General features: G+C 44.7%; 1 protein-coding gene across 3 annotated transcripts in view; it reads right to left on the reverse strand.

Moving 5' to 3' along the window:
- LOC147106180 (sodium- and chloride-dependent GABA transporter 2-like) overlaps positions 1–22,467 on the reverse strand; it is a 135,169-nt gene extending 112,702 nt beyond the window's left edge. The window contains exons 1-3 of one of the 3 annotated variants that reach the window (XM_086009040.1): positions 22,122–22,464; positions 3,147–3,281; positions 1,228–1,368 (exon numbers count right to left, since the gene is read on the reverse strand). In XM_086009040.1, coding sequence (XP_085865166.1) covers positions 1,228–1,368; positions 3,147–3,281; positions 22,122–22,317 — 472 coding nt within the window. In that variant the 5' untranslated portion in view covers positions 22,318–22,464. Of the gene's footprint in view, positions 1–1,227; positions 1,369–3,146; positions 3,282–22,121 lie in introns of all 3 variants that reach the window. The other 2 variants (XM_086009039.1, XM_086009041.1) reach the window with 2 other exon arrangements.
- Between the last annotated feature and the right edge of the window lie 1,916 nt (positions 22,468–24,383).

Consider the following 24,383-nt stretch of genomic DNA (forward strand, 5'->3'; position numbering starts at 1 on the left):
ATGGGAGGCAGGACAGGGCCAGGCACCAATCTACTGCCAGGAGGCGGCCCGTTTATTTAAATAAATATAATGAGGCTGAAAGCCTATTCTTTTACCTCCATTTTGTGTTTATCTGTAGCTGGTCGGGTTTGGCACACCTCATAAATCTCACCAGCTACAGCAAGGTGAGGACTGCTGCATCCAGGAGGTAACCTCCTGGATCCAGCATCCCTCTCTAACACACCCCCTACAATCGGAGACCCCTCTCCAAGCCTCCAATCATCTCCCCCCGGCCTCTGATTCCACCATCCCACCCCCTCAGGCCACCAATCCCTTCCCCAGGCTACCAATCCTCCCCACTCCAGGCCTCCGAGGCCTCCACGAGGCCTTCCCCACCCCCCACAGCAAGCCTCCGATTCCCCCCCCACTACTCCGGCCCTCCCCGTGCTGCTCCTTTGGCCCCCGATCATCTTTGGACTCCGCCCCCCCCCGCCCCACCCATCCTTCTCCAGCCCCTGACTCTCTTCGGACCACCCCAATCTTCTTCCTGCCTCCCGATCCACTTCGCCGCCCCCCCCACCCGCTTTTCCCCCAGCCCGTGACTCTCTTCGGATCCACCCTCGCTCTTCCCCCAGCACCCGATCCACTTCTGGCCTCCATCCCCCGCGCCCCCCCCCCGCCCCACCCCGATCTTCCCCTGGCCTGTGACTCTCTTTGGAACCGCCCCCCCTATCTTCCCCCAGCCCCCGATCCACTTCAGACCCTGCCTCTGAGCCCCCACCACCCCGATCCCACCTTCTCCATTAAAATTCAGCCCCATGAGTTCAAATCCCACGATGGCAGTTTGAGAATTTTAACTCAGTTTAATACAAAATGTGGAAATAAAAAGCTGACATTACTAAAAGTGACCATGAATCTGTTGGATTGTCGTAAAAACCCAACTGGTTCACTAAAGTCCTTTAGGGAAGGAAACCTTCCGTTCTTACCCGGTCTGGCCTATATGTGACTCCAATCCCAAATCAACATGGTTGGCTCTTAATTGCCCCCTGAAATGGCCCAGCAAGCTACTCAGTTGTATCAAACCCATACAAAGAATATCAAACTGACCACAGTGGTTCTCAGGGCAAATAGGAATGGGCAGTAAATGCTGGCCTTGCCATAACGCCCGCACCCCGAGAATGAATTTAAAAAAAAATGTAACTGCCGAACAACTTTCTCCCCCAAGATCTCCACCATCTAGGCTGTTACCTGTGTTCCACTCTTGTCTGCAGTGAGCCCATGGCAGTTCAGCAGAGAAACAATTGAAGAGGTAGAAGGTACTCCAGGTCAGAATAAGGATGTAATAAGTTGTACTGTACAGAACGATGAGTAGTGTACCATAACCAATACCTGCCATAGGGAAGAGAGAAAGTAAGCACACTGCAAGTAAATTTGTTATCATAGTGTAGAGCCCTGAATTAATGAAACAGTCACTATTGTGGGATTGATTCTAACTGTATAAAAAAATCATCTATGTGCTATGCCTGATACTATACCACAGGGAAGGAAAAAACCATACGTAAACATACCGGTAACAACATATATACTTGGAACAGCAGGTACACCAAGAATACTGAAAAAAAAACATTGGAGGTGGGGTGTGCGCTAATAAAAATATAAACTCCAATTATAAAGAACAGGATTAAAATGTTGTTACACATAGCACAGCTGAAAAGAGCCCATCTGTCCTCTCGGCTTTTCCTTGCACACAGCACGTACAATTTGCCTGATCATAGGTCACACGAATTTATTAAAACTCCTGGGGAAATGTTCTGTTAATTGCTCCTTGGCCCCAAGTCATAATTGAGCAAAACTCCATTTTCTTTCTTAATCGTTTTTTTCCATTGATTCTGTTGACACGCTTTGTTGTTACGTTGCAGATCGCAGCACTTGAAGACCTTAGGCAGTTCTGCACATTTAAGTAACGACAGTAAAAACACAAAATGCTGGAAATGCACAGCTGGTTGATCAGCATCTTGAAAAGAGAAAAAAAGCAGGATAATTTTTCAGGTTCGTTTGAGCTGCTAATGAGAAGATAAAGCGATCCCTTTATAGGATTGAACAAAAGGAAGGGGGGAGGTGAACAACAGGCAAATATCAACAATCATAAACGCTGTCTCCTGTCACAAAGAAGCAGTCAATGGCTTTATATGTCCAGCAAACAGGTCTTTTAAGAAATTGAAAGCTAGTGAATGATCACCCAAATGAGGCAGTAAAAAGACAATTGAGGCAGAGTTCCCCCTTTTGTACTTGAGCATAAATAATCACCTGGTCAGAACGCATCGAGACAAATTGGAAGGGTAGGATTAGACATCAGCAATGGACAGAAAATAGGCAGACTCCACTACAGGCACGTGGTCCTACCCTCCGGATGTTCCTCTCAGTGCTCAATCCACAATTATTTACATTCAAGTTCAAAAGAGGAAAATGTAGCCTACCATTGCCATTACTTTCTCCAATCTTTCATGTTCTATCCTTGACCCATTCATAATGTTTTGGGAAAGAGGCTGGGCAGCCAACCCTGTAGTAGAAGGCTTATAAAATGGCTTGTTGTGGGGATACCGGAGTCATCCTCCAATTTATCGCTCTGCTACTGCAAGGATGTGTCTTGCCTTTGATCGGTACATTCTCCATCAGTCCCGCCAAGGTTGGTAAATTGCTCTGTGGGCCACCATGAGCACAGCACAGGGTCCTATTGCTCCCTGTTGCAGCTCCTTAATATGACACCAGCGCTCTATATCAGTAGGTCAACTCACAGGACTCCGATCTCTTTCATTGCATGGTGATTCCGTCAAGTTAACTTTCACAAATTGGAGCATGTGGAGGGCAGTTTCAGTGTAGCTAACTTGGTTATATGCCTGAATTACAATGGCAGTTACCTCAGTTACACTCTCCTCAGTTCTAACAGTGATTAGTATAAGCCATCATTAAGGTTTGTTGCTGGCACTGAATCATGGGAACACAAAACCAGGCACAACCTACAAGTGACAAATAACTCTAAAACGTAGCTGCAGCTAATGGTTTCCAAATCTGTTTCCATATCTCTGACCTTCTCTTTGCCCAACAACTCTCTAATTTACATTGCTATTTTCTTCAAATCATATTGAAACTTCCTTTAAGCAACTTACCCTCAAAGAGGGGGCAGATCTTCCTCCAAGCTGTGACTCCGCCTTGACTAGTGTGCTGTCCAATGGCAATTTCAAGGAAAAACACCGGAATTCCACAGGCAAAGAGGAATACAAAATATGGGATCAGGAATGCACCTGGGTGGAAGCAGGATAGTAAAAAGGATTGGTCATATATTTTTTCATGAATGTAAGTTAATAATATTTGGCCCTGAATTTCCTCATTGTTTGCAGCACATTTGTGATACGTTTATGCAGGAAACATAGAAACCTAGAAGATAGGAGCAGGAGTAGGCCATTCGGCCCCTCGAGCCTGCTCTGCCATTCAATGCGATCATGGCTGATCATCCAAATTCAGTACCCGGCCCTGCTTTCTCCCTATACCCCATTGATCCCTTTAGCCTTAAGAAATATATCCAACTCCTTCTTGAATATATTTAATGAATTGGCCTCCACTGCCTTCTGTGGTAGAGAGTTCCACAGGTGCACCACTCTCTGGGTAAAGAAATTCCTCCTCATTTCTGTCCTAAATGGCCTACCCTTCATCTTTAGACTGTGTCCCCTGGTTCTGGACTCCCCGACCATCGGGAACATCCTTCCTGCATCTAGTCTGTCCAGTCCTGTCACAATTTTATAAATTTCAATGAGATCACCTCTCATTCTTCTAAACTCTAGCGGGTACAAGCCCAATCGACCCAATCTCTCCTCATACGTCATTCCTGCCATCCCAGGTATCAGCCAGGTGAATCTTCGCTGAACTCCCTCCATGGCAAGAACATCCTTCCTCAGATAAGGCGACCAAAACTGCACACAATACTCAAGATGTGGTCTCACCAAGGCCCTGTACAACTGCAGCAAGACATCCTTGTTCCTGTACTCAAACCCTCTCACTACGAAGGCCAACATACCATTTGCCTGCTAAACCGTCTGCTGCACCTGTGTGCTTACCTTCAGCGACTGGTGCACAAGGACACCCAGGTCTCGTTGCACTTCCCCTTCTCCCAATCTATTGCCATTTAGATAATAACCTGCCTTCCTGTTTTTGCCACCAAAGTGGACAACCTCACATTTATCCACGTTATATTGCATCTGCCATGTTTCTGCCCAATCACCCAACATGTCCAAATCATCCTGGAGTTTCTCGACATCCTCCTCACAGCACACACGCCCACCCAGCTTTGTGCCATCTGCAAATTTGGAGATATTACATCTAGTTCCCTTGTGTAGATCATTAATATATATTGTGAATAGCTGGGGTCCAAGGACCGATCCCTGCGGTACCCCACTAGTCACTGCCTGCCACTCGGAAAAGGACCCGTTTATTCCAACTCTTTGCTTTCTGTCTGCCAACCAGTTCTCTATCCAAGTCAATACCTTGCCCCCAATCCCATGTGCCTTAACTTTACACGCTAATCTCTTATGCGGGAACTTATCGAAGGCCTTCTGAAAGTCCAGATACACCACATCCACTGGTTCTCCCTTATCTATTTTACCAGTTACTTCCTCAAAATATTCCAGTAGATTAGTCAAGCATGATATACCTTTTATGAATCCATGTTGACTTTGTCCGATCCTGTCACTGTTTTCCAAGTGCTCTGCTATTACATCTTTTATAATGGACTCTAGCATTTTTCCCACTACCAATGTCAGGCTTACCGGTCTGTAATTCCCCATTTTCTCTCTACCACCATTTTTGAATAGTGGGGTAAATATTAGCTACCCTCCAATCCATGGGTACTGTTCCAGATTCCATCGAATGTTGGAAGATGATCACCAATGCATCTACTATTTCTAGGGCCACTTCCTTAAGTACCCTGGGATGTTGATTATCAGGCCCTGGGGATTTATCGGCCTTCAATCCCATCAATTTTCCTAACACCATTTCCCTACAAATACTGATTTCTTTCAGTTCCTCCCTTTCATCAGACCCTATGTTCCCCGGCATCTCTGGGAGGTTATTTGTGTCCTCCTTTGTGAAGACAGAACCAAAATATTTATTTAGTTGGTCTGCCATTTCTTTGTTCCACATTATAAATTCCCCTGATTCTGACTGCAAGGAACCTACGCTTGACTTCACCAATCTTTTTCTCTTCACATATCTATAAAAGCTTTTCGAGTCAGTTTTTATGTTCCCTGAAAGCTTACTCTCATATTCCATTTTCCCCTTCTTAATTAATCCCTTTGTCCTCCTTTGTTGAATCCTAAATTGCTCCCAGTCCTCAGGAATATTACTTTTTCTGGCCAATATATATGTCCTCTCCTTGGATCTTATGCTATCCCTAATTTCCCTTGTTAGCAACGGTTGAGTCACCTTTTTTGTTTTATTTTTGTGCCAAACTGGGATGAACATTTTCTGTAGTTCATCCATGCGGTCTTTGAATGTTTGCCATTGCCTGTCCACCGTCAACCCTCTGAGTGACATTCCCCAATCAATCCTACCCAACTCACGCCTCAATCCATTGTAGTTTCCTTTATTTAAATTTGGGACCCTAGTCTCTGAGTCAACTACTTCATTCTCTATCTTAATGAAGAATTCGATCATATTATGATCGCTCTGACCCACGGGGCCTCGTACAACCAGATTGCTAATTAATCCTTTCTCGTTACATAATACCCAGTCTAAGATGGCCTGATCTCTGGTTGGTTCCTCTACATATTGGTCCAGGAAACCATCCCATAAACACTCCAGGAATTCCTCCTCCACAGTATTGTTACTAATTTGGTTAGCCCAATCTATATGTAGATTAAAGTCACCCATGATGACTGCTGTGCTCTTATTGCACGCTTCTTTAATTTCCCTTTTAATGCCATCCCCAACCTCCGTCTTACTGTTTGGAGGTCTATATACCACTCCCACTAACATTTTCTGTACCTTGGTATTTCTCAATTCTACCCATACAGATTCCACATCATCAGAGCTAATATCCTTCCTTACAATTGTGTTAATCCCTTCTTGAACCAGTAATGCTACCCCACCTCCCTTTCCTTTTTGCCTATCTTTCCTGAATATCGAATACCCCTGGATGTTGAGTTCCCAGCCTTGGCCATCCTTGAGCCACGTTTCCGTAATCCCAACCAAATCATATTCATTTACCTCTATTTGCGCAGCCAATTCATCCACCTTATTACGAATGCTCCTCGCATTAAGACACAAAGCCTTCAGGCTTATTTTTTTAATGCTCTTAGACCTATTAGAATTATTATTTACTGTGGCCATGTTTGATTTAAACCGTTGATTTCTCTGACTGCCACTTATGTTTTTCTCCTTCCTTTCTTTTGCTTTAATCCTTGTTTCCCTTTCCTCTGTCCCCCTGCTCAGGTTCCCAACCCCCTGCCATCTTAGTTTAAACCCTCCCCCAGAGCACTAGCAAACACACCCCCTAGGACATCAGTTCTAGCCCTGCCCAGGTGCAAATCGTCCGGCTTGAACTGGTCCTACCTCCCCCAGAACCGGTTCCAATGTCCCAGGAACTTGAATCCCTCCCCCTGGCACCATTCCTCTAGCCATGTATTCATCTGAAATATCCTTCTAATTCTACTCTGACTAGCACGTGGCACTGGTAGCAAAGAAATTTACTCCTGGATTGCTTTATCTTTTCCTAAATAACAGCATTTTTACAAATTAATAGTTTTGTTCAGAAAAATAATTATAATTGGTTTGTTTTCCTCCCAATAAACTTTTTTGACTCTCATCTCAGCATGGGTAGGAAATACAAGTTTCTGAAACCAAAGCTTCTAAAATGAGTCCCCAGACTGAAGTGAAACCTGGCTTATGTTTGCATTACCTTTGTAATGTTTTCAACTATCAACACTAATGGAGAAACAAACCAGTTTATTAGGTCTGCCTACCTGCCTTATCGTATATTGGAGTACCCTCTTCATTGAGCAGTAACTGGCAATAACTCCCTTACACTGGCGAAGTACTAGTAATCACGTTGGTGTGTACCACTGTGTTATATGGAAAATGGGAGATATGATTGTAGTCCTGAGTTGGGTTTACTTGTGAAGAGAGAACAACAACAACAACAACTTGTATTTATATAGCACCTTTAGCGTAGTAAAACGTCCCAAGGTGTTGCACAGGAGTATTAAAAGACAAAAAATTTGACACCGAGCCACATAAGGATAAATTAGGGCAGGTGACCAAAAGCTTGGTCAAAGAGGTAGGTTTTAAGGAGTATCTTAAAGGAGGAAAAAGAGGTAGCGAGGCGGAGAGGTTTAGGCAGGGAATTCCAGAGCTTAGGGCCTAGGCAACAGAAAGCATGGCCATCAAAGGTTGAGCGTTTATAATCAGGGATGTTCAAGAGGGCAGAATTAGAGGAGCGCAGATATCTCAGGGGGTTGTGGGCTGGAAGAGATTACAAAGATAGGGAGGAGCAAGGCCATGGAGGGATATGAAAACTAGGATGAGAATTTTGAAATCAAGGCATTACTTAAATGGGAGCCAATGTAGGTCAGCAAGCACAGGGGTGATGGGTGAACGGGACTTGGTGCAAGTTAGGACATGGGCAGCCGAGTTTTGGATGACCTCAAGTTTACGTAGGGTAGAATGTGGGAGGCCAGCCAAGAGCGCATTGGAATAGTCAAGTCTAGAGGTAACAAAGGCATGGGTGAGGGTTTCAGCAGCAGATGAGCTGAGGCAAGGGCGGAGACGGGCGATGTTACAGAGGTGGAAATAGGCATTCTCAGTTATGCTGCGGACTCGTGGTCGGAAGCTCATTTCAGGGTCAAATATGACACCAAGAAATGATTGAAAAATAAATGCAAATACTCTATTTAAAATAATGTCAAAAGCTGGACATGATCACTAAGACTATTTTAAAGGTGTGCACAGATGCACTTTCGTTTCTATTAAATAATATCCAGAAATATAGAGGACACACACATATTTGCTTCATAAACAACCCCAATAATTGTAACATATACTGGCGGATTGATTGTGCATTAGTAGGACTGTTAACTTCAGTCAATAATCAACTTGTACATCCACTAAAACAATTCTGATTATACACAGTGCAAGAAAGTAGAAAAACATGCCAAGATTCGACTTTGGTCTTCAATTGTATCACGTTGAGTGCAACAGGCTAGATGATGTTCACGATTCATGTGACTTGTAACGTCATCATGTGATGTGGTAATTGGCAACAGAATTTGAAGACTTTTAGAAGTTTCAGTCTCAAGCTGTTGTTCAAAGGAATTATTCACAATCCTGCAAATTATTTACCACTTCCTTAATTTTGTGAAAAAGGTTCACCTCAACCTCTTAACATTTCCATTACCAGTTTCATCAAGATTTTGCTAGAGTCATCAGTAGACTCTGCAGGACAGATTGGATTAGATCGCAGGAAATGCAAAATAACTCCATCCTGTTGCTGATGTCATAGTAAGTTGCAGCAGAAAACATATTACCAATTGAAGGTGTCCCCTGCCAACTATTCACACTTAAGTTTGCAATTCATTTTTAATATCTATAGGCATAATTGCCAACCAGGGAGCCTGCAAAACAGCAGATTTCGGGGCGATTCACCTATTCTGCACATGCATGATGTTTCAACACATGCACAGCAGAAGTATGTCATGCTGGATTACAGGTTACCAAAGCGAGCTCCAAATCAGCTGATTTTCCAGCTTCCGCATGCACAGCACAAACAGGAATTGGAAAGGTTGGATGCCTGAGCGAAAAGCATCTGCTTGACAACATGCCGAAAGGAAGCAGATGCAATTTAATGTGGATAACTAAGAGGTAGCACAGTATGGGAGGAAAAACAAGGAATGGGAGTGTTCACTTAATGGAGGAACCTTGAAGAGTGTAGATCAACAGAGAGAGCTAGGTGTTCAAATATATGTACATATGATTCTTTGAAAGTGTGAATATCGGTAGATAAAGGCATAAAAAAGGCCAGTCGCAGTTTGAGTTTTATGAATAGGGGCACATAGTCCAAGAGTGCTACGGTTCCCAGTCATTTAAATTAATTGAACTTCCTGCCACACTCAAATGATGCTCCCACCTCCACCCATAATTTTGTTGGAAATATGGATCAAGCAATACTGAGGCAAAGACCCAGGATGCATCTCCATCCATTTTTACTCCTTAAAATACATGGGGGAGAAATTCGGTACCTTAGCGCCTCCCGTTAGTGACTCCGGGGGACGCTAATGGGGCGCTACCGGCTTAGCAACCGGGCACGGCGATATTACTGACACCTGCGAAATTAAAGTGGAGGTTTGCGGTGGCAGTAACCACTAGCGCCACACTCTCCTGCGGCCGGAGATCATGACATCATTCGACTGCGCAGCGCCCCGGTAGTGCCCCGTCTCAGAAATTCACTCTCGCCCCCTGCCTGAGCGCCTGCCGTTAGCAACGACAGGTAGAGGAGGCGGTATGCAGTCAGATGAGTGCTGGAGGAGCACTATATAAAGGCACCAACATCCGGTTTATTTTTAGTCAGCAAAGAATGCTGCCTTGTCAGTTTGGCATAGGCAAACAGGCGTTTTGAGCGATTTCAGCGTTTTTCACTTGAAGGAGTCTTCTGCCTCAGAAAAATTATTCAATTTCATTTAGGTGAGATATTAAAGTGCAACATTCCATACTTTAACGGGGGCTGTACTGGCACTGGACCTCGCCCTCCAGCGTCAACGTCGGAGGCAGCGGAGGCAGAGAGAGAGACTGCAAAATGTGTCCAGAGGGAGGAGGGCCAACAGGGCTCTCAACAGGAGGCCTTACACTCCCAGGGTATCCGGCAGCAGCTCTCCTAAATCAATCTCACTGAGGAACAGTGTCTGAGAAGGTTCCGCTTCACCAAGAACGTGGTCACAGATCTCTGCCACCTTCTGCAGCTACACATCGAGCCTCACATCAGAAGCACCATGGCTCTCTCAGTGGCAGTCAAGGTCACCATCGCCTCAATTTCTACGCCAGCAGATCTTTCCAGTGTACAACAGGAGACATACCTAACATATCACAGTTCGCCGTCCATTGCTGCATCCGCGAGGTCACAGATGCTCTCTACAGAAGAAGAGACTACATTTCCTTCCCCATGACCAGAGAGAAATAGCATGAGCGTGCATGTGGCTTTGCCAGGATAGCGGGATTCCCCATGGTGCAGGGCGCCATTGACTGCACCTACATCGCTTTGCGAGCACCGCATCACAATCCAGAGGTATTCCGTAACCGCAAAGACTACCACTCACTTAATGTGCAGTTGGTGTGCGACACAGCGAATCCTCACCGACAATGCCCGCTATCCTGGCAGCAGCCACGATGCCTTCATCCTGCGCTAGACCCCTGTGCCAGCTCTGTTACAGCCACCACATCAAGCTCGCGGCTGGCTGGTTGGAGACAAGGGCTATCCGCTCTCTACCTGGCTCATGACTCCCCTCCGCAACCCCAACACTCGTGCCCAGGACTCATATAATGAGAGCCATGCTGCCACCAGGAACATCATCGAGCAGACCATCGGAGTGCTCAAGCAACGGTTCCGCTGCCTTGACCACTCGGGAGGAACCCTCCAGTACTCATTTGAGCGGGTGTCCCATTTCGTCGTCGTATGCTGCATGCTGCACAACTTGGCCATCATGAGGGCTCAGCCATTGCCACCAAGCATAGCCACACCACCTCAGGAGGAGGAAGAGGGAGACGCGGAGGAGGAGGAGGAGGCGGAGGAACAGAAGCACGAACAGCAGCGACAGAGGAGGTTGCTACTCAATCGGCCTTGTGGAAGGGCTGTCCGTGACTGCCTCATCAGACTTCGGTTCCAATGAATTGGAGGCCACTTCCCGGTTGCTCAGCACATCCCCATCATTCCATCAATTTCTCATTCCATACCACACCCCAAATCAGAAATGAGACACAGCCCCAAATCTGCAACATTCCAATAATAAATGTATCCAAATTCAGGAACCACATATATACAGCAACAATATTAACTAATCACCCTTGTGCAAACCCTTACTTCCCCCCTTTACAGTGCCTTTCCCTAATCTACTGCTCCTACATCGTGTCTCCCCAGTAGCTGAAGCAGGGCTGGTGGAAGGCTGCTGAGTGCTGGTGCCAGAGACTACAGATGGCCTTGCAGGATGCCCTCGACCAGCTCTGGGCTCCCACCTCCAATGCCTCCAATGCCTTGTCCGTGAAATGACGAGCTCTCTCCCTGGGAGTGGGATCACCCATCACGATCAGGGGATTAAGTTCCTTGCAGGTCGCCTTCACAGCAAGCACTGCTGATAATGAGGATCTGCACAATGATGCAACCTCCCCTTTAAGAGCTGGAAGGCACCAGTGTGAAGGATCATTCCCGATTGCATCGCACCTGAGATTCATTATTGCTCTGCTGGTAGCATCCCTGTAGCATCCTGCTTAGGTCATTAGTGTTTGACTTAACGCTGCAGTTCGTTCCAGGAGCGCTAACGGCCAATTTAGGGAAAGCTCAGAATCATTGGCACCTGGCGCTAATTTTACCTGATTTCAAAAATTAGCACCCCAAATGGGGCAATACTGAATTTCTCCCCCCTGGAAAAAGGCACTCAGAGCTATCTGACGGGAAAAATCAGCCCCAATGTCTCTTATCTACCCTGTATTACGCATGACTTTGGAATGCTTCATACTGGATACCAGGTATTCCATTCTCATCACTGACGTCTTCCTGATGAGTACAAAGAAAATCACCAAAAACTAATAGATAGGATATGTTAAACAGTCTTTGTTCCAGTCCAACTCAGGTCCCTTCTCTGACCTCTTGTTCCATTACATAGAAACATAGAAACATAGAAGATAGGAGCAGGAGTAGGCCATTCGACCCCTCGAGCCTGCTCCGCCATTCAATGCGATCATGGCTAATCATCCAAATTCAGTACCCGGTCCCTGCTTTCTCCCCATACCCCTTGATCCCTTTAGCCTTAAGAAATATATCCAACTCCTTCTTGAATATATTTAATGAATTGGCCTCTACTGCCTTCTGTGGTAGAGAATTCCACAGGTTCACCACTCTCTGGGTGAAGAAATTCCTCCTCATTTCTGTCCTAAATGGCCTACCCTTTATCCTTAGACTGTGACCCCTGGTTCTGGACACCCCGACCATCGGGAACATCCTTCCTGCATCTAGTCTGTCCAGTCCTGTCAGAATTTTATAAGTTTCAATGAGATCCCCTCTCATTCTTCTAAACTCCAGCGAGTACAAGCCCAATCGACCCAATCTCTCCTCATACGTCATTCCTGCCATCCCAGGTATCAGCCAGGTGAATCGTCGCTGAACTCCTTCCATGGCAAGAATGTCCTTCCTCAGGTAAGGCAACCAAAACTGCACACAATACTCAAGATGTGGTCTCACCAAGGCCCTGTACAACTGGAGCAAGACATCCTTGTTCCTGTACTCAAACCCTCTCGCTACGAAGGCCAACATACCATTTGCCTTCTTAACTGCCTGCTGCACTTGCATGCTTACCTTCAGTGACTGGTGCACAAGGACACCCAGGTCTCGTTGCACTTCCCCTTCTCCCAATCTATTGCCATTCAGATAATAATCTGCCTTCCTGTTTTTGACACCAAAGTGGATAACCTCACATTTATCCACGTTATATTGCATCTGCCATGCTTCTGCCCAATCACCCAACCTGTCCAAATCATCCTGGAGTTTCTTGGCATCCTCCTCACAGCACACACGCCCACCCAGCTTTGTGTCGTCTGCAAATTTGGAGATATTACATCTAGTTCCCTTGTCTAGATCATTAATATACATTGTAAATAGCTGGGGTCCAAGGACCGATCCCTGTGGTACCCCACTAGTCACTGCCTACCACTTGGAAAAAGACCCGTTTATTCCAACTCTTTGCTTTCTGTCTGCCAACCAGTTCTCTATCCAAGTCAGTACCTTGCTCCCAATCCCATGTGCCTTAACTTTACATGCTAATCTCTTATGCGGGACCTTATCGAAAGCCTTCTGAAAGTCCAAATACACTACATCCACTGGTTCTCCCTTATCTATTTTACCAGTTACATCCTCAAAAAATTCCAGTAGATTAGTCAAGTACGATTTACCTTTTGTAAATCCATGTTGACTTTGTCCGATCCTGTCACTGTTTTCCAAGTGCTCTGCTATTACATCTTTTATAATGGACTCTAGCATTTTCCCCACTACCGATGTCAGGCTTACCGGTCTGTAATTCCCCATTTTCTCTCTACCACCTTTTTTGAATAGTGGGGTAACATTAGCTACCCTCCAGTCCATGAGTACTGTTCCAGATTCCATCGAATGTTGGAAGATTATTCGCAATGCATCGACTATTTCTAGGGCCACTTCCTTAAGTACCCTAGGATGTAGATTATCAGGCCCTGGGGATTTATCGGCCTTCAATCCCATCAATTTCCCTAACACCATTTCCCTACAAATGCTGATTTCATTCAGTTCCTCTCTTTCATCAGACCCTATGTTCCCCGACATCTCTGGAAGGTTATTTGTGTCCTCCTTTGTGAAGACAGAACCAAATAATGTATTTAATTGTTCTGCCATTTCTTTGATCCCCATTATAAATTCCCCTGATTCTGACTGCAAGGGACCTACGCTTGACTTCACCAATCTTTTTCTCTTCACATATCTATAAAAGCTTTTAGAGTCAGTTTTTATGTTCCTCGCAAGCTTACTCTCATATTCTATTTTCCCCTTCTTAATTAATCCCTTTGTCCTCCTTTGTTGAATCCTAAACTGCTCCCAATCCTCAGGTTTACTGCTTTTTCGGGCCAATTTATATGATCTCTCCTTGGATCTTATGCTATCCCTAATTTCCCTTGTTAGCCACGGTTGAGTCACCTTTTTTGTTTTATTTTTATGCCAAACAGGGATGAACAAATTCTGTAGTTCATCCATGCAGTCTTTGAATGTTTGCCATTGCCTATCCACCGTCAACCCTTTGAGTGACATTCCCCAATCAATCCTACCCAACTCATGCCTCAGACCATCGTAGTATCCTTTATTTAAATTCAGGACTCTAGTCTCTGAGTCAACTACTTCATCCTCCATCTTAATGAAGAATTCGATCATATTATGGTCCTTCCGACCCAAGGGGCCTCGTACAACAAGATTGCTAATTAATCCTTTCTCATTACATAATACCCAGTCTAAGATGGCCTGATCTCTGGTTGGTTCCTCGACATATTGGTCCAGGAAACCATCCCGTAAACACTCCAGGAATTCCTCCTCCACAGTATTGTTACTAATTTGGTTAGCCCAATCTATATGTAGATTAAAGTCACCCATGATGACTGCTGTGCTCTTATTGCACGCTTCTCTAATTTCCCTTTTAATGCCATCCCCAACCTCGGCATTACTGTTTGGAGGTCTATATACCACTCCCACTAACATTTTCTGCCCCTTGGTATTTCTCAGTTCTACCCATACAGATTCCACATCATCAGAGCTAATATCCTTCCTTACAATTGTGTTAATCCCTTCTTTAACCAGTAATGCTACCCCACCTCCCTTTTCTTTTTGCCTATCTTTCCTGAATATTGAATACCCCTGGATGTTGAGTTCCCAGCCTTGGCCACCCTGGAGCCATGTTTCCGTAATCCCAACCAAATCATATTTGTTTACCTCTATTTGCACAGCTAATTCATCCAACTTATTACGAATGCTCCTCGCATTAAGACACAAAGCCTTCAGGCTTGTTTTTTTTAATGCTCTTAGACCTATTAGAATTATTATTTACTGTGGCCATGTTTGATTTAAACCGTTGATTTCTCTGACTGCCACTTTTGTTTTTCTCCTTCCTAGCTTTTGCTTTTATCCTTGTTTCCCTTTCCTCTGTCTCCCTGCTCAGGTTCCCAACCCCCTGCCATTTTAGTTTAAACCCTTCCCCAGAGCACTAGCAAACACTCCCCCTAGGACATCAGTCCCGGCCCTGCCCAGGTGCAAACCGTTCGGTTTGAACTGGTCCCACCTCCCCCAGAACCGGTTCCAATGTCCCAGGAATTTGAATCCCTCCCCCTCGCACCAGTCCTCTAGCCATGTATTCACCTGAAATATCCTTCTATTTCTACTCTGACTAGCACATCGATGACTGTGTTAAAGTTACTTCCTGCTCTTGCCCTGATCAAGAGAAATTCATTGGGCCGGATTTTACTGTAAAAATAACGGTGAGGCAATCCGCATTAAAACTCCACAGCATGCAAACTCCTCCCCCCCCAACTTACACAACCTGCCCCTGTCAATATTGGGGGGCTCATCTGCTCTGATGCTGACTGACCCACCGAGTGTTTCCAGCAGTATCTGTTTCTGTTTATAATACATTTTTAAGGCTGTTACATACTGCCCTGTAAACTCATTCCTTCCTGGACACCATTTATTGTCAAACCATTTCGATCCCTTCATGGTAACATGTTGTACAAACCACTTTACCACAGCTACATACAGAGGGAAATAAATTGATGTAACTGAGCATTGCAGAGTGAGACATGCCGAAAAACCTCTCTATATTGGAAAAAAGTGGAATTAATGTTTCAAACGTTTTTTTAATCCATGCTATGAATGTGAATGGAAAACCTAGGGCTGGATTTTGTAGGGGTCAGTGGGCGTGATTGGTGGCGGGTCAGGAAAGTGTTTTTTTCCCCCAGCGGGTTGGGACCCCACTTTGAACCCGCCACCATATGCCTTTACCGAATGTCGGGTCTGTCAGCACGGAGCAGACCTGGCACACAGCGGCGGGGGAGGCAATTCAAATCATTAGTGGCTTGTTTACAGCCACTTATCAATGGTTTTTTCCCAGCTTTTTGGATTTGACAGGTCACCCACCGGTTTCCCGCTGTGCCTAGACCTCGTCTGTGAAGCTGAGGTGGGAGGTCAGTGGCCCTTGAATCAGCTGATGAGTTGACAGCCTCAAATGTAAAGTCAAAGCTCCCAGCTGATTGAGAAATGTTCCCTTAAGCACTAGCTTCTCTAAACTGCATTTCCACTACAGATTCAGGATGGTGCAAGTCTTTACACAAGTCTCCATCCAGTCTGACCTCATTACCTCTCCCACCATTGACAGATCGCTTCTGTCATCTCAACCTCGTCTGCCATCTATTCCATCAGCATGGGTGCCCTTGACACTCTCACACCTTGGTCCTCAGAATTCCACCACGATCGGCCCCAACACCAGCAGAACCAGGCACACCAGCAGCACCAACAACAACACCAACCTTCTCCGCAATCAACTGATGCTGCACAGGGCACAGGGCATCAGCACCCAACAACATTGCTACCTGGGAGGTCAGGGATGGCCTCACCATGGACAGATTTACTTCACTTGACGCTGTACACCCTGGCTGCCACATGATGCGCCAGGTTGGCACCACCCCACACCAACAGCATAAAGCATCCCTACAATGCCCAAGCCATTCATTTCACACTCACCACCATTATGGGGGGGTACCGTTATGTCTCACCATTCACTGGAACTCACTAAGCCACTTCCATAGATGCACATAAATCTGTCCAAGACCAGAAAGTGTTGAAAATAAAGATTTCAATGTTGACACCACATTAACAGAAACTTAACATGAACATTGCATAGTTGATATGATTGCACTAGGATGAGGGTGAGTGTGAGGGGTAGCTAGTGAGATGGGGATGTGATAATGTAGATAGAGAGGGATGGGTGAAGGTGCAAGGTAAGCTGGTGTGAGTAAGGATGTGCGGGAGTAGGGTAGGGAAGGTAGAGTGATGGGGATGTGATGAGAGGCACAGCAGGATGAGGTTGAGTGTGGCTTTGTACTAGTGTTTCGTGATCTACTGAGATCATTGATACGTTTGTGGCACTGCACCCAAGTCCTCCTGACCAAATCCCTGCTTGTGCCCTCCTGTGCAATGTGCAACCAGGCTGTGTTGCTCTCCTAGGGAGGTCTCTTCTGCCCATTGGAAGGGAAGAGAATCTCTCTGTGTGCTGTGACTCCCTCCATCAGCATATGATGGGAGAGCCTGGGTGCAGCCCTGCATCTCTGTGCAGTGCTTGTCAGTGTTTGCAGCACCTCAATGCTATAACACACTGACAGCACAAATGTCAAAATCAATTTGGCCATGGCTCCTTTAAGGAAACCGGCTGATGACGCGTCATCAAATGACGTCACCAGACCCACTACCTCTAATTGGCCGGGAAACGTGCTGGGAGGGCTTAACAAGCCCAATCAGGGGAAATTCATTTCAGAGGCCGGGATGGAGCCAGCAACAGGGTCAGAACCTGCCACCGACGTTGTCCACCATGGACCCGCCAAGGTTCGTAAAATGCAGCCCCTAGTTTCCAGCGTGAAGTTTTCCCAAGTCAGTAGCAGTACAGGATACATAAGAAACATTGGGGCTGATTTTTCTGATCAGAGTCAGTGACTGTTTCTCGGCATTCTAATGAGTATAAATGGGCAGAGATGCATCCTGGGTCTCTGCCTCAATACTGCTTGACAATTATTTTTGGCAACATTATGGGGGGAGGTGGGAGCATCATATCTGATATGGGCACTGCTAGCAAGGCCAACATTTATTCCCTAGTTGCCCTGAAAAGGTGGTGGTGAGCCACCTTCTTAAACCAGTGCAGTCCACGTGGTGAAGGTGCTCCCACGGTGGTGTTGGGTAGGGAGTTCCAGGATTTTGACCCAGCGATGATGAAAGATTGTCAAAAGTAGGGTTATGATTAATCTGGATCTAAACTGCACTAATGTTCAAAAATTTGTAAAGACCGTGTGGAAAAAAATCATGCTGTTAATTATCTTTAACTCTCTCTTTTGAAAGACAGAGTACAATCAAAAAATAATTTGGTTGCAACAAATTCCATGATGGCAGCATATTTTCTTATGGTTGATCTGTGATCCAGTGATCCTGCTAACTCTGGTAAAATTAGTAACACTGATCTTGTGGTTTCTCTGTCATAGTCTACAGTAAGGTCATTGACATTTGATGTCAATCCAACTCTGTTGTGAATAATGAAGTAACAAAGTGAATGTTCATTTAAACAAAATGTTGCCTTTCTGAGTTTTCTAGTAACCATGCACTGCAGAGTCCTAGTGTCAGGGAAGAATGTGCGAGTTGGAAAGTGTTAAGAGAGTGAAAGGGAAGAAAAAATTCCACACAGTCCTTGTTACACAGTAATGAATAAACGCACATTTTACTCACTGAATAGTTCAATAACAACGCATTATTAAACATTACCAGTGCATTACAGTTAATAGTAAATTTCAACTACATTGGTGTATGATTCCTTAAGCCTAGTGTTTCCTTACTAAAATAATCATTTCGGGAAATAAAAATTTAAATCGCAGCAAATACTCTAAAAGTGACTTCGATAAATCCCCTCTTTTATACTTGCCTTCTGACCAAATCCACCTATTTTTCTGCTCCAAGAGGCAGAGCCACTTAGAGTTGATATTGCAATGCCCAGGTTCTTTGAGTCCTCCCCTCGAGGCCCAACCGGGCCCTCACCAGCCTATCCCAAGGTTCAACCAGGGGTTCACAGCCTAAACCCAAGACCCAGCCAAGTGTGTACTGCCTTCCCCCAAGGTCCAATAGACTCCCCATGAGGCCAGGACAGGTTCTCACAGTCTCCCTCAAAAGCCCAACAAAGTGCTCGCAACCTCCTCCAGAGGCCCAGCTAGGTGCTCATTCCTTCTACTCCAAGGCCAAGTCAGTTACTGATAGGCACTTGTAGCATCCTCTCTTTGCAAACCAACACCTCCCCCTCCTCCGCCTCCAACCCCACGCACCCCACAGGTCCAATCAGAGGCTCACAGCTCCGCAATCACGGTGACATGCACTCTCGAGTGCAGTTGGGAAGGCAGAAGTCATCCTGTCCTAATATGGCTACCACTGGGAGGGTGAACGACTTCTTTAGCACACCCTGAAACTGGACAGAGTTTATACCGCAACGCTTCTCCAATTGAGCCCTAATGTAAAATGGCCCAGTCTGAAATTTCTGGCCTTGCAAAGGCATGATCACTGATTTATGCCCCCTCCCCAACCCAGGAATTTCAGGGCGGGGAGATTTGTTACCTTTCCTTCTTCCAAATCATAAATATACATTGAACAAAGGCCCCAGAACGAAGTAACTAGTGAGTTACAGGGGCTTCCACTGGGTGAAGCACTGAGCGCTAGTGAGAATAAGGACTTGGTAGTGGAGGAGAGACAGAGTCCTGTTCTTTCAGAGTGTGGAAAAAAGACCATCCTCAACTGAGAGACCTAGATCTCAGGGGCTCAGTCTTAAAATAAACTCTGATTTATTTCATGTGCAGGTGGTGGAGACAATTTCCAAACAGGGTTAAGATGATTGGGAATCAGGAGAAATCCACTACCTGCATCAGCAGCACATTGCAGGGAATTTTCCACAACCTGCAGAACAACTTGAAGATTGTGACAGCCCAAGAAATTTCTATGGCATTAGGATGCCAGGAACAGCTTGTAAGGACATTGGTGGCATCTGGAATGCCAGCTTACAATCTTGCTATAGATGGTTGAACAGGACATTTTCACAGTGGTTGCAAGACCTGGTTGAAACCATTCACTCTGTTCCGACACCGACCAGTAGCTCCTTTGAGCCTGTGCCCAACACCAGTAGGCTGCAAGGTGCGGGTACAGATGTCATTATCTCTCCGGAGAACCTACTGCCTTCAGGCCTCCTATAATGGCTACACAGGAGGGCGCTACAGGCCTGGGCCCAGCAAGGGAAAAGCTGCCAGAAGCAGCTCGCTCTGGGACAGCTGCTTCTTTGAGTAAGAGTCACTTCAGGCTTCCAAGGCTGCAGGAGGAGCCACACAGCACTCAACCTTATCTCACTCAGGGAGCATCTCATAGGAGTAATAGATTAGGAGCACAGCAAGTAAATTAGTCAGCGCAAAGGGTAGACACAATATTAAGAAGTAGTTGTAGATAGGGTGATTGGAATTTTAAGGCACTTTTTGGAAAATATGTTGTACCTAAAAGTAAACACAACTTGTGCACATACAATTTTGAGTTCATTTCTGTGTATGTGTTTCACCTTTTGGGGGTTTGGAAAATGGTATGGGGAAATGTGTAAGTTTTATGAAGTTAACTTGGCAGAAGTCTTTGACAGTAAGTGATTTTCTGAGGGTGTGGGGGGAGAACAGACTGGTGTAAAGTGATTTTATTTCGGTAAATCAACCTTTATTTGTTGGAAGCAGCCAGCTGTCTGTTGTGCCCTCCTTTCTGTGGCTAATGGCTGTCCTGTCCCAGGTCCTCTCCTTCCTATGCACCCTCCTCATGCTGCGGGGAAAGAAATCCTTCCACCCGCTCTTCACCATTGTCTCCAACTTCTGGATGCAAAAAATCTTTCTTCATTGGGAGATAATGTATAACATACAGGAAACTTTCTGGTATCCGGCACTGACGGGACCGAGCTGGTGCTGGTCGATCAACACTGCCGGAGAAACCAGCGCTAATGTTAAAACATACGGAGCTTCTGAGCTCCGTATCTAGCAACAAACCCTGTTGCTTAGCAACAGCTTTAAAACAGTCAGCGCAGCTTGCAAGCGTCTCTGTAGCTAAGCAACAGCTTCAGCTAAACGCTTGCAGAGCCAGGAATGGAGAAAAAAAGCAACGAAAAGTAAAAAAAGTTATCTGAACCGACTCCTGAATTTTGCCGATGGATAGAGCATTCCGGAGATTTAACCTCCGTTTAAACGAAAGTTTCCTGTACCAAGCTACAAAGATTCTAGAGAATCTCACTGTGCTGCATTGCCGAGCTCCACCAGATTTAACCAGGCACCTAAAACAGGACTTGAGACTTCTTATAATCATACTTCTTATAGTGGCAGAAAGAAAGAAAGACTTACATTTATATAGCGCCTTTCATGCAGCCCCAAAGTGCTTTACAGCCAATGAAGTATTTTTGAAGTGTCGTCACTGTTGTGGTGTAGGAATGGCTCTCATTACATCTATTGTCCTCTCCTGTCTGCAGAAGCTTTGCTGGAGTCATCAGCCGTGACTAAGGGATAGTCCTGATCACAAATCAGCCAGCTTAATACATGGCTTTGAATCATAAGGGCTAGTATGGTGGATTGTTGCATGCATGGCAATTTCCTAAATATCTGACATTTATGTGCAAGATAAGCTGATTGGTATTGCACACAGACTGCATATTAATAGAATGAAAGCCTTTCCTATTCAAAAATTCAGGGGATGTCATATTGCTCCTCGCACCTGTGGGACCCTGCCAGTCTGCAGGACTGGATAGCTCGCTCTCTCTTTACTTGTTTGCCTCCATTAGGAGGGATATGGCTTGAGCAGCCCTCTTGAATAAAGTATTTTGAAGCAATGGACAGAAGCTGCAAGACAAATGTAGCAAAGGTCATGCTGCCTGAAAGGATCCAGTCACAAAGAAATGTGTGGCAGTCACTGCATAGAATTACATAGAAAATAGAGCATGGAAACAGGTCATTCAGTCCAATTAGTGTTTATCCTTCACAAAACAATCATCCGAATCCCATGTGCCTACCCTGTTCCTACGTGCCTTTATTGATCCTTTCCTTCAACCACCTACCTAACCTATTCCCAAGTGCTGACCTGGTCTCTGCTTCAATCACTAACTCCAGTGGTTCATTCCACAGCCTCACGACTGTCTGTGCAATAAGATTTCTCCACACACTGTCCTAAATCTCTTGCATCTTATTTTATATCTATGTCCCCTTATTCTGGACTCAATCACTGGAAACAGTCTATTTCTATCTACTCTGCCCCATCCCTTCACATTTCTAGCACCTCTACCAAGTCACCTCTCTGTTCTAATGAAAATAGTCCTAATTTTCAAGGCTGTCTTTGTATTTGTATTTTCTTACATCCTAGTGAATGTGCACTCTTGTTTCAACATCCTTCCTATAACTTGAAGCCCAAAACTGCATATGGTATTCCACGTATGCTCTTGCAAAGATTTTAATTAGATTTACCATTACAACTTGACTTGTATCTCTTGCCATAACACCCAGTATTCCATTTGTTTTTTTATATAACCTACCTCCTCCATTCTTGTAACAGAGATAAGGGAATCTCCAAATGTTCCCCAGTCCAATTATTCCTCCAACCACAGACAGGACAAATTCCAACTTGTTACCCCACTTTTCTCTCTTCTTCATCTTCTTGCCTTTTTCATGAAGGTGATCCTGGGATGAGGCAGTCCCTCTTTGTTTTAATTCTCTTGTGTTGCTGTTCATTTCATCAGATTTTTCAGCTGGGAAGATGAAGAAGAGCAGGTTGAGATGAAATAAATGGCAAACAGCATCGCAGTTGAAATATTCACACCAGCAGAAGCGTCATGGACATGTCCAATAGTCACTTTCTACGGTTCAAGGGCAGGTTGCAAAACACATATCAAACAAACAATAATTATTACATTACACCAGGGAAATTAAGCTAGTTGAGTAAAGCATTCTAAAACAGTTTAAGAAGGAGTAAATAATTATAAATCAGTTAAACAAATATTGATAATTAAAAGAAAAACCATGGACTCTGATCAAAATACAAAGGCTTTACTATTTAACAGCTGATCAAGTTTTACATTTCAAGATGCTCACAAACCACTGATTCAATATAAATTATATACTGATATAAGGGTAAAAATTATGCTTGGTAATGTTATTTTATGAATGCGCTAAAAGTACTCGTATCAAATTCCCTACTCCACTATTTTCAGCAGAAGCATTATTAACTTGCTTTGGGTTAACACCTCTTAAAACAGGGAGGAATTTGGTCTCAGCTGGTTCAGAATTCATACAAGCACTTCGCTAACAGTTATTTGTACCCTATAATCTTGTGGTAAGGGCACACTTCCCCATGTACTTAACTTTTTTGCAGGCAAAATTACACTGTGCGTGAATAACGTGTTGAAGCTGTGTGCTTTTTCTTGGTGTTGTAACACATTCGCTGGAATGCATTATTTTGAATATTAAGAAGTGCATGAAAACAAACGAACAACTGATGAACCAATCAGAATGGACCTCCATGAATACGCTGAGCCAGTTGCTAAGCATCAAATGAGCCACTTACCATCGAACATGCATCATTCAGAAATCTGTCTGTGGACTGCCAAATATTGTGCAGTAATGGAGCACTGTTGTACTTAAACAGGCTTCTGTTCAGTTGCAAAGAATTCAGTCTTTCGGTTACAATCATTTTATTTTTCCTACTTTAACATAAAAAACAATCTAAAAGCAGAGTATAACTTCTTCAGAGCATAACACAGTTTACAAGCAGAGTTTCGTCAGCAGTTCCGAGTGTCAGCATGCACCCAAGAGAGGTTTCTTTCTTCTTCAAACTTAACACAAAGCTTCTTTTTTATACGATAGCAAAATACTGCAGATGTTGGAAATCCGAAATAACAACAGAAAATGCTGGAAAAACTCAGCAGGTCAGGCAACATCCGTGGAGAGAAATTTGAGTTGACGTTTCGGGTTGGACCCTTCTTCAAAACTGGAAAGAAAGAAACTAGATCGGAGGCAGGGCTGCGATCGGACAAAAGAATAAAAGAATAAAAGAATAAAAGAAACAAAAGAAGTTGTTTATACACTATTCTCTTTATCAAACTGGAAGTGGCCTGGCCTTATTTGGTGGTCTCTGGTCCAAAGCACCATTCTTCAGCCAATGCACACAGGCTTACATTTCTCGTACATCAACATTCAGTAGTTTGCATTCAATGTACTGTCCGTCAACTGGCTTGTACTTCAACATCCCCTCGCGAAGATTGCAATGGCAAGTGGTGGGATGTTTACAATGTGGCAATATGATAAACATCCCAAGGCTTTACTTCAATCTTGAATGCTGGCTGTTGCTAAGTGAAATCTGTATCTCTCTCTCTCTCTCTCTCTAATGATGGCAACCACCTTTTTTCCCCTATATTGAATCAACTAAACATGAACACCTTTCAGAAGCTGAATTAACTGTGTTCCATATGCCAACAAGCAGTGAAGAAGATCTGCAGTTTCTGGTAGACTGAGTGACAAAGCCTTCAAATGCCCTGTTTGTAGGTAAGGGCAGTCCACGCTATTCGGTGTGAGAGGAAGTTACAGAGACAGTCAATATGATGTATTGCATCCAATAGATGTGGCAGGAAGCTTGCCTGAAAGACGACTGTGATACAATGATAAAGATTACTGCTCTCCTCAATACAATCTCCTCTAAACAACCACCTCTGATTGAAAAGTCTTTCCTTTCTTCTTTTTTGCTGACGGATTGGAATTTGGTCATTTGAAAGGGAATTGAATAAATATTTCAAAGAATCTAA

This window comes from Somniosus microcephalus, chromosome 16 (assembly GCF_052327205.1).
Source record: "Somniosus microcephalus isolate GS21.2 chromosome 16, FLI_Smic_1.0, whole genome shotgun sequence".
Classification (NCBI taxonomy): domain Eukaryota; kingdom Metazoa; phylum Chordata; class Chondrichthyes; order Squaliformes; family Somniosidae; genus Somniosus; species Somniosus microcephalus.